The 9,503-nt window shown below is 41.3% G+C and overlaps 1 protein-coding gene across 1 annotated transcript; it reads left to right on the forward strand.

Moving 5' to 3' along the window:
- Positions 1 to 3,098: 3,098 nt before the first annotated feature.
- On the forward strand, positions 3,099 to 6,107 carry iba57 (iron-sulfur cluster assembly factor IBA57). The gene is made up of 3 exons (XM_066717396.1): positions 3,099 to 3,597; positions 4,268 to 4,620; positions 5,291 to 6,107. The coding sequence occupies exons 1-3, from the start codon at positions 3,239 to 3,241 to the stop codon at positions 5,677 to 5,679; spliced, it is 1,101 nt and encodes a 366-aa protein (XP_066573493.1). The 5' UTR covers positions 3,099 to 3,238; the 3' UTR covers positions 5,680 to 6,107.
- The last annotated feature ends 3,396 nt before the right edge of the window (positions 6,108 to 9,503 follow it).

The following is a 9,503-nucleotide window of genomic DNA, read 5'->3' on the forward strand; positions in this document are numbered from 1 at the left end:
ACAACTGTTTTTTTAAGTACTCTTCACTCAACACAGCCGTTGCAGTAGCACAACCCTTGTGTAAAATGAGCAATAATGTGTAAATAAGCCTTTTATTTTATTTTTATACATCAATGTAAAATGAGATTTTGTTGAAGTCTGTATTTTTTTTTTTTTTAATTGTTTGTTTCAAATTACCTGGCAGAATCTGCCATTGAAATAAAGTTTGGAAAATTAAAAACAAGTCAAGTGTTTAAGGTAATGACGGGACGTTGCGTTGCACATAGCACCATGCAGAAAAGCCACCAGTCAAGAAGTCTAATGTTTAAACTGTTCAATTAGATTGTTGTTACCCTATAACAAATGCACTTCATGAAGCCTATCCTGTACATATAGTGTAGTATTCCTCACCCCACCCCAAGTATTCCCGTCATGTAGTCACATTACAACATTGTAATAACTGTGTTCCATTACAGTTACTGAGGTCAGAGTTGTCTGGTTACTGATACTTTCAAGATTAGGTGATAACTTTAAGCATTACATCTTGATAATCTCTAGAAAAAGGCATAAGACGTGAGTAAGTCAATTGCAAAAATCTGTAGTGGTCCACTTGTATTGTTTTGAAACATTATTTTATTGATATGAAGTCTAGCTATCAAGCACACAACCATAGCCATTATGTAAGCAGACTTACATTGAGATAATCAGCAAACCAACTGGTTAATTCATTCCCATGAGTTTTTAAAAATGTGGCCACAAAATGGTTAATTCATTCCCACTCATTATTAGCTGGTTGGTACGAGTTATTAAAACATTCACATGTTAGTCAGTCGTGGCCAAGAATAAATTCAACTTTTTTTTTGCAACATGTCCTCTATGGAGCTCAGTAGAAAAGCTTGCACTTTGATGTGTGCAAATCATCACACTCTGATTGGTGCAAGACTCTGCATGACATGATATTAAACTCCTCCCAAAAAAACATTTTCAACAGGTGAACAGGTACAAAATACATTAAAAATACTTTCTGAACTCAACTTCTGTTGTTGAGGTTTTGTCTCTCTTTTCCAAAAAAAAAACCTGATTAGGTTACTCAATTGGAGTATTGTATTGGATAACATTAAAGATTATTTTATAAACAAGGTATTTTGTATTCTGTAATGGAATATGTTTCAAAGTAAGCCACCCAACACTGTTTGTATATATATTTATATATACACTATACACACACATGCACTACATTGCAATTACTTGTTGCCTTTAAGAATATTGAGAACAAATAATCAATTAATCAATTCATCAAAGTCACAAAAAACATGTAGTGTGTTTTGTGAGAAGGACAGCTCAAAGGCCCTGTGGTGCTTAGTGTTCAATCTTTTGTGCACAACTGTAAATTAAATGAACAATTCAATGGGATTCCTTTTGATAAATAGCCAGAAATAAGAGCTGTAATCTCCTTCTAACACTGCAAATAAGGGGTGCCATGAGGGGAAAAAAATAGATAAACCGGGGACAGAAATTTTAATATTCTGAATATGGGCTTTTCAAAGAATTAAGTAAAAATCTATGGGTTCTTAGACTGTGGTTTGTTGTGTAACCTTTAAATATTGGCTGTTAATGAAGCCTGTGAACATCTTAACAGGAAACCATCTGTAATTGTGCAGAAAGCTCTGCACAATGTTTGCCTTCCTCTCTTCAGGGCACACAGATGCTTGCTGACACCTTGCCCCTCGCTTTCATATTAAATGTTTAAACATACATCTGTATTTCTTCTAACAACCTGCTCCTCCAGGATATCTTTAATTACTAACAGATCAAGAGTCACAAATTGCTCTGCTCTTTCATAATAACACCTTAATAAATGCCTGCCAAAAATATTAATTTAAATAATATATACATACTGTGAACAAATTCACTGTACAGTGGGCTCAGACGCCAAGGAGATGGATATTGGAAGTCCAGAGGAGAGGAGAGGAGAGGAGAGGAGAGGAAGCAGGAAGCAGTTTTACAGGCAGGTACAGCAATCCTCTCTTTCTCAATTTATTCCCTCCCCCCCTTGATGCTTTCTCCCCAATCACTGCCACCCAATACTCCCGCCAAACTCTGACCCCGGAACCCATAGCAAGAATTTCCTGCTCACTAATTCAGATCCCAAAATCATAAGCCCCAATCCACCCCACACAAAACTGAGTTTATTTACATATAAGTCTTATGTATATATAAAAGAAACAAAAGAATACTGATGTATCCCCCTGTTACCAAAGGATAATTTGATATCATGTGAATTTGGAAATTTAAGTTTGTAATAAAGAGGAAAAGAGGACAAATCAATATGTTCACAATTACATATTGTAATACCCAAAACGTGTTAATCTTTCCTCAGTTCTGTTACCCATGCTGTCCCATTCATGCAATCCTGAACCACCCAAAGTATGTAGTAAAATGTGGACCTCCTCTGACCTGTCACCCTTGCACTATTTCATTTCAGCAAGTTCAGTTATCATTGTCCCTTCATCAGATTTCACAAACAAACTTGGGAGCTTTAGGTCTGTTTGTGTGAGCCATTTCAGGATTTGGTCCTCTTCTGAATGTCAAGATTGCTTGGGGTCCGTTTGAAAAAACTAGGATCTGTATAAGAAATGCGGATTACATAATAACAAGTGTTTTGCATAGAATGGGTTCTCGATGACTTTTGGTGATGATATCAAAGCCAGCGGCAGGTCGGAGTGAGTTAGATAGGTTGTGAGTGGCCTGTCTGCAGTTCGACAGCAGCTCAAGGGCTCCTCAGCTGTGTCCATGCAACATGCGGTGCCAGGGGACCTCGGGGCCTTCAAGCAATCGTCTATCAATACACTTTCCTGCTGTTTCATTTCATATGTTAAAAATACTAACATATGTCATAACTAAAATATATATATTACAGTTTCCAAAGTAACATGCAATAATAATAATATCATCCCCATCGTTTTGAGCAGTATTATCAATTAATTTTTCGACATCAAGACCACAATATTCGGCAATGGCACATATGTACCGCCAGATGGCAATACAGAAAAAGAGCCAAGGCTAGACAAAATAAAGACGACACTTCCGCTTCCGCTTCCTCGACTGTAGCCCAACACGCAGAGGCTTCTGGGATACAAAATGGCTGCGATTGAGGGCTGTTCAGTGTCAAATTTTCACTGGGGGTTGAAAAACACGCTCCTGCTTTAAAAGTGTCCCGTTTTCCAAGACGCAGCCTCGCTAAGTCAGAGAAGGAGACATGTACAATTCACGGCTGGTTGGGGTCGTGGCAGCTGCCGCGCACAGGACTGTCTGCAGGTCCAGTTTGAGCTCCGCTGCGGGGGTCGCAGGGACAGCCGGGTTGTTTTGCACTCGCACGGACCCGGAGAGGCACGGCAGGCCGATGCACAGCTGCCCAGCCCCGGACACACAGTTCATGTGTTACAGCCTGACCCACAGGGCGCTGCTGAGGCTGCAGGGGGAGGACTCGGCAGCTTTTCTCCAGGGTCTGGTCACTAACGACATGGAGCTGCTGACCGGAGAGAGCCGGCGCGGCGCGATATACACACACATGCTCAGCGTGCAGGGCCGGACTCTGTTCGACCTGATCTTATACAGGTGGGCCGGGGTCTGCGTCGCTGTCCACGCCTGTGTGCTTTTATTCACTTTGCTGATTTGAGTCAAAGGTCGTCCAGTGACGTGGGATATCTAAACAACCTTGAAAGTGACGTTGCCCTCCAGCCTTTTGCACATTTAATTCAGTTCATCTTATAATACAACTGAAGTCTTTCTTTAAAACGAGTTAAACTTGTATCTAGTTGCGTTTTCTAATTGCACATGCAAGCTGTCAGGAGCGTGTGAGGTAAAGAAACGGTTTTGGGTGTCAAGTGTCTTTATCTGTGTTTGACAGCTTCAGCTACAGCTGCTCTGCACACTTGAGATTAGTCCTGCGCTCTTGTGCTTTGTGTCTTATCTTGTTTATTGGGAGGTTTTCTGCACGGCTTTGTGGATAGTTACCTGGAGCCTTGTGCTATTTTCACTGTTAGAGCATTTATTTTGTGAGTCTGGAAAACAATCAGTCAATTTTGTATAGCGCCCTTCACAGGGTAGCAACAGAGCACTTTACATATTCATAAACAAACCATAACAATTAATAAAATAAACCATTAGGCATTTCAGTGTCTTTCACTTTTATTTTTGGTGTTTGTTTTTTGTTTTGTTTATGTTGCTAAAGCATATTGAGATGTTTTGACATAACTTTTGTCATTATTTATATATTATTATTAAGGTTGAAGGAAAGTGAAGATGGACAGTTCAGTGTGCTGGTGGAATGTGACAGAACCGTAACGGACTCCCTTCAGAAACACCTGAAGGTCTATAAAATCCGACGCAAGGTGAGCATCTTGCCCTGTGCTGACCTTTCCCCATGGGCCGTTCTGCCCCTGGAAGGAGGTGAGGGCAGAGAGGCTGCCGGCCCGAAACTGAGCGCTCCAGACAGGGTCCTGCTGTGGGAGGAAGACCCCCGAACTGTGGCGATGGGCTGGAGGCTGGTGGCACCCACACAACTGAACCCCGTGGAGCTGATATCAGAAAGCAGGCAAGGGGACATTGAGGACTATCACAGGCATCGGTACACCATCGGTAAGGACAGCCACTATGTGATGCTGGGTGGGATGATGGGAAATACTCTCTGATCTTTTCCAACAATATTTCTATTTTTTGAGTTATTGAAGAGTCAGGTTTTGAAGGAAAGGTGGGCATTTGGCTTGTTTTGCATATTGGGTTGCGTCATATGATGCAGCTAATCTTCATAAGATAAGACGTATATACTTGCATTAACTTGAATTAAGGTAAAAGCTGGATATAAAAGTATTAAAATACACAGTGACAGGATAAAGTCCCAGTGCTAAATTATTTTTTTATTAGGTGTTGACTAAAACATTCTAGACAACATTGAAAAGAAAATGTAATTAAAACTGAAAAGATAGAGCTTTTAAGAGCTTTTTACACTTTGTTTACAAGTGTCACCCAGTCCTGTTGACAGGAAGTGAACATATTCCTCCCTGCATTTTTAAATACAAGCTATTGATTGAAATTAATTGATACTTTTTCCTCTCCCCTCTTATTTTACTATTCTGTAAAATAAATCTCATACCCAACGCTTTGTCGTCGTCTTCAACTCATTACTGACTCTGTGCTCTGCATCTGCTATGGCTTAAGAATCCCTTTTTTTATGTGTTTTTTGGGCTGTGGATTGTTCTTACCTTTCACATTCAGTCACCCAATGCCTGTGCCTCTGTCTGTTCAACAGGACTCCCCGAGGGCGTTCAGGACCTTCCCCCTGGGGTGGCCCTGCCTCTGGAATCCAACTTGGCCTACATGAGGGGGATCAGCTTCACCAAGGGCTGCTACATCGGCCAGGAGCTGACGGCCAGGACTCACCACACCGGTGTCATTCGCAAACGGCTAATGCCCGTGCGTCTGTCGGCGCCCATCCGGGATCCTGAGGGGCTGGCAATAGTCACCGAAGCGGGGAAGCTGGCTGGGAAGCACCGAGCTGGCTCGGGATCCCTTGGCCTGGCACTCATCCGCCTGGCCCACGCCAATGAACAGCTGGTCCTGCAGGCCCCCGGGGATGCCACACCGACGCTGCAGGCCTCCGTGCCCGAATGGTGGCCAAAGGATGGGAAACTCGAATGACTTCTGTAGGAAGAAGGAGCCAACAAAGCGCACAAGGATTTAGGATCTCGCTGGTTAATGTAGGAATTGTCTCGCACTGATCTGTACTTGCAGAAACTGGATAATATTTTTTTAATGCATATATTTATAGTGTAGCAAACCAGATGGGGGGGTTTTGTAAAAGTCAACCTTAAAGTATTCAATTCTGTGGTGTTATACTGAGACGGCAGTCCGTGGCAGGCTGTGAACTTCAGTGCTAGTACAGTGTGTTTTCTTGCAGGTGATCCTCACTTGTATGTTCATTTCACAGTAAAGAAGTGTCCAAAAGGTGGCTACTGTAGTTTCCCTTTGAGATCAAATGGATGCTATTAAGTGTAACAGAGTATAAGTCTGAATATTGACTCTATAGGACTTCATCATTCCAGCTATAAATAAATAAGGAAACAATTCACTGTTTTACAGTCTTTTTTGTGTGCAGAATACAGGGAAACAATTGATTTATTCCTGTTTATTTATTTGATTCAGTATTTATTGTACAGGCACTGTTAGCTATTCTAGAATGTGTTGCTCAGCAGGGGTTAGATTTCCTTTACTTTTAAACTAACATTATCTCTTGTGTTTGTATCATTGTCTAGAAATCAAATGATGAAGATAATATCGACTAAAGTTTTGAAGAGAGGCATTTATATGTGTTCAGATCATTCTGCAGATAACCCTCCCTCAAAGCTTACCATGTTGGTTGGTAGATGGTTTACAAAGTAACAATAGCATCATGGGTTCCAAAAAATACCTTTTCAACATAAATCTGTGAAATAATAGTAGCTTAAAGCAAAGTGTGTTTATGTAAAGCTGATGATTTAACAATCAACATTGAGGGACGTTTTACCTGAAATGACTACTGATGATAAAAATAATAATAACTAGAAGTTGCAGTCAACTTTAAAGGCTTCCAAGCTGTATCAGCATGTTTGTAGGTGGAAAGCTTCTATGGCTAAAGGTGTGCATTTCTCCGTTAATGGATTGTAGTTTAAAGTTTGAATGCCTGTGTTATTCTACTCCAGTCGTCTCCAACCCTGGTCCTGTGGAGCCCCCATCCACTTTTATATATGTTATAGGTTACCCTAAATCACCAATTTCTAAATACTGTGAACTTGTCAATTATTAATGATTTAAGCAACTACTATTTGCTAGTTTACTGAAATATGTCCTATAAAATATATCCACCCCAGTAATGTAATCAAAACAGACCTGAAAGCATGTAGTCCTTGGCTCAGACAGTGCAGTGGTGTGGCTCAATAGCTCAATATACACTCACCTAAAGGATTATTAGGAACACCTGTTCAATTTCTCATTAATGCAATGATCTAACCAACCAAACACATGGCAGTTGCTTCAATGCATTTAGGGGTGTGGTCCTGGTCAAGACAATCTCCTGAACTCCAAACTGAATGTCTGAATGGGAAAGAAAGGTGATTTAAGCAATTTTGAGCGTGGCATGGTTGTTGGTGCCAGACGGGCCGGTCTGAGTATTTCACAATCTGATCAGTTACTGGGATTTTCACGCACAACCATTTCTAGGGTTTACAAAGAATGGTGTGAAAAGGGAAAAACATCCAGTATGCGGCAGTCCTGTGGGCAAAAATGCCTTGTTGATGCTAGAGGTCAGAGGAGAATGGGCCGACTGATTCAAGCTGATAGAAGAGCAACTTTGACTGAAATAACCACTCGTTACAACCGAGGTATGCAGCAAAGCATTTGTGAAGCCACAACACGTACAACCTTGAGGCGGATGGGCTACAACAGCAGAAGACCCCACCGGGTACCACTCATCTCCACTACAAATAGGAAAAAGAGGCTACAATTTGCACAAGCTCGCCAAAATTGGACAGTTGAAGACTGGAAAAATGTTGCCTGGTCTGATGAGTCTCGATTTCTGTTGAGACATTCAGATGGTAGAGTCAGAATTTGGCGTAAACAGAATGAGAACATGGATCCATCATGCCTTGTTACCACTGTGCAGGCTGGTGGTGGTGGTGTAATGGTGTGGGGGATGTTTTCTTGGCACACTTTAGGCCCCTTAGTGCCAATTGGGCATCGTTTAAATGCCACGGCCTACCTGAGCATTGTTTCTGACCATGTCCATCCCTTTATGACCACCATGTACCTATCCTCTGATGGCTACTTCCAGCAGGATAATGCACCATATCACAAAGGTCGAATCATTTCAAATTGGTTTCTTGAACATGACCATGAGTTCACTGTACTAAACTGGCCCCCACAGTCACCAGATCTCAACCCAATAGAGCATCTTTGGGATGTGGTGGAACGGGAGCTTCGTGCCCTGGATGTGCATCCCACAAATCTCCATCAACTGCAAGATGCTATCCTATCAATATGGGCCAACATTTCTAAAGAATGCTTTCAGCACCTTGTTGAATCAATGCCACATAGAATTAAGGCAGTTCTGAAGGCAAAAGGGGGTCAAACACAGTATTAGTATGGTGTTCCTAATAATCCTTTAGGTGAGTGTATATATATCCCCAAGACCTAGAATTGCCTTATTTTTTGTATTTCCTCCCAACAATAGTTCCCAATTATAAGCTAACATTATCTGATGAAATTGGGGAACATTTTCTAAATTCCCCTGCTAATTTATCTGAAAGTTTCCGGCTCTTTGCAACCCTAGAAACATACAATTATAATAAAACGAAAAACAGAAATATGTTGATTGCATAAGTATTCAGACCAATCAACTGTATTTGGTGGAAGCATCTTAGGCAGCAATTACAGCTGCTAGTCTGTGGGTAAATCTGTGCCAACGTTGCACACTGGATGGTGCACTTTGTGCCCATTCTTTTTGGCAGATTTGCTCAAGTTGCTTGGGAATCGCTTAATGACAATGGTTTTCAAGTCTTTCCACAGATTCCACAGGATATTCACTGTCTTATTCTCCAGCGACTCCAGTGTATCTTTGGCCTTGTGCTTTGGATCACTGCCCAGCTGAAAGGTGAAATTTTGCCCCAGTGTAAAGTCTTTAGCACGCTGAAACTGGTTTCTCTCTGGTATTTGCCTGCACTTTGCTCCATCCATTTGTCCTTCAGTCCTATTGTCCCCGCTGAGGAGAATCTTCCCTATAGCATGATGCTGCACCACCAGGCTTGACTGTAGTGATGGTGTTGACTGGGGGATGTGTTGGGTCTGCACCAAACGTAACATTTGGCATTTTAACCAGAAAGTCCCAATCACTCAGGTGCTTTGTGGCAAACTCCATGCAGGCTTGGAAATGGCTGATTTTTAGTAATGGCTTCCTTCTTGCCACCCAGCCATACAAGTGTTCTGGATATTGTTGACTGATGCCCATTTTCTCCCATCTCAGCCATTGAACTCTGTAGCTCTTTCAAAGTTGTCACTGGCCTCACAGTTGTGTCCCTGTGTTTCCTCCTTGCCCAGCTGCTCAGTTTGGAGGGAAGTTCTGATCTAGGCAGTGTACTGTGTATTAATCATAATTATTGGTTATGGTGGTCATAATGATATTCATTACACAGTTCTAATGTATAGAAGGCTAATGGAGTCTATTGGGTTTTCTGAAATTATCTTGTAATTTGTTTAAATGTATGAGTCCAGGAATAGTGAATTTCCTTTCAATCCCTAACATTTGTGGTATAATTAACTAAACTAACATACTACATCACGATTTGAAGTAAATCAATTTAGTTGTTTTTACGTTATCTATGTAGATGCATGTAATGATTCTAATTGTACTATATTTCAAGAAAAAACAGTAACAACATTTGGTTACAGTGATTGTTGCCTTTAAATCAGGTGGAGTTCAGTGCTGTGTGCAA

Source organism: Amia ocellicauda, chromosome 2 (assembly GCF_036373705.1).
Source record: "Amia ocellicauda isolate fAmiCal2 chromosome 2, fAmiCal2.hap1, whole genome shotgun sequence".
NCBI classification, from domain to species: Eukaryota; Metazoa; Chordata; class Actinopteri; order Amiiformes; family Amiidae; genus Amia; species Amia ocellicauda.

What these genes read in the sequence shown, in the direction of transcription:
- iba57 (XM_066717396.1), top strand. Translation starts at nt 3,239, where the DNA reads ATGTACAATTCACGGCTGGTTGGGGTCGTGGCAGCTGCCGCGCACAGG. An exon ending in TTCGACCTGATCTTATACAG is followed by an intron (nt 3,598 to 4,267) that starts GTGGGCCGGGGT and finishes ATTATTATTAAG; the next exon opens with GTTGAAGGAAAGTGAAGATG. An exon ending in CAGGCATCGGTACACCATCG is followed by an intron (nt 4,621 to 5,290) that starts GTAAGGACAGCC and finishes TCTGTTCAACAG; the next exon opens with GACTCCCCGAGGGCGTTCAG.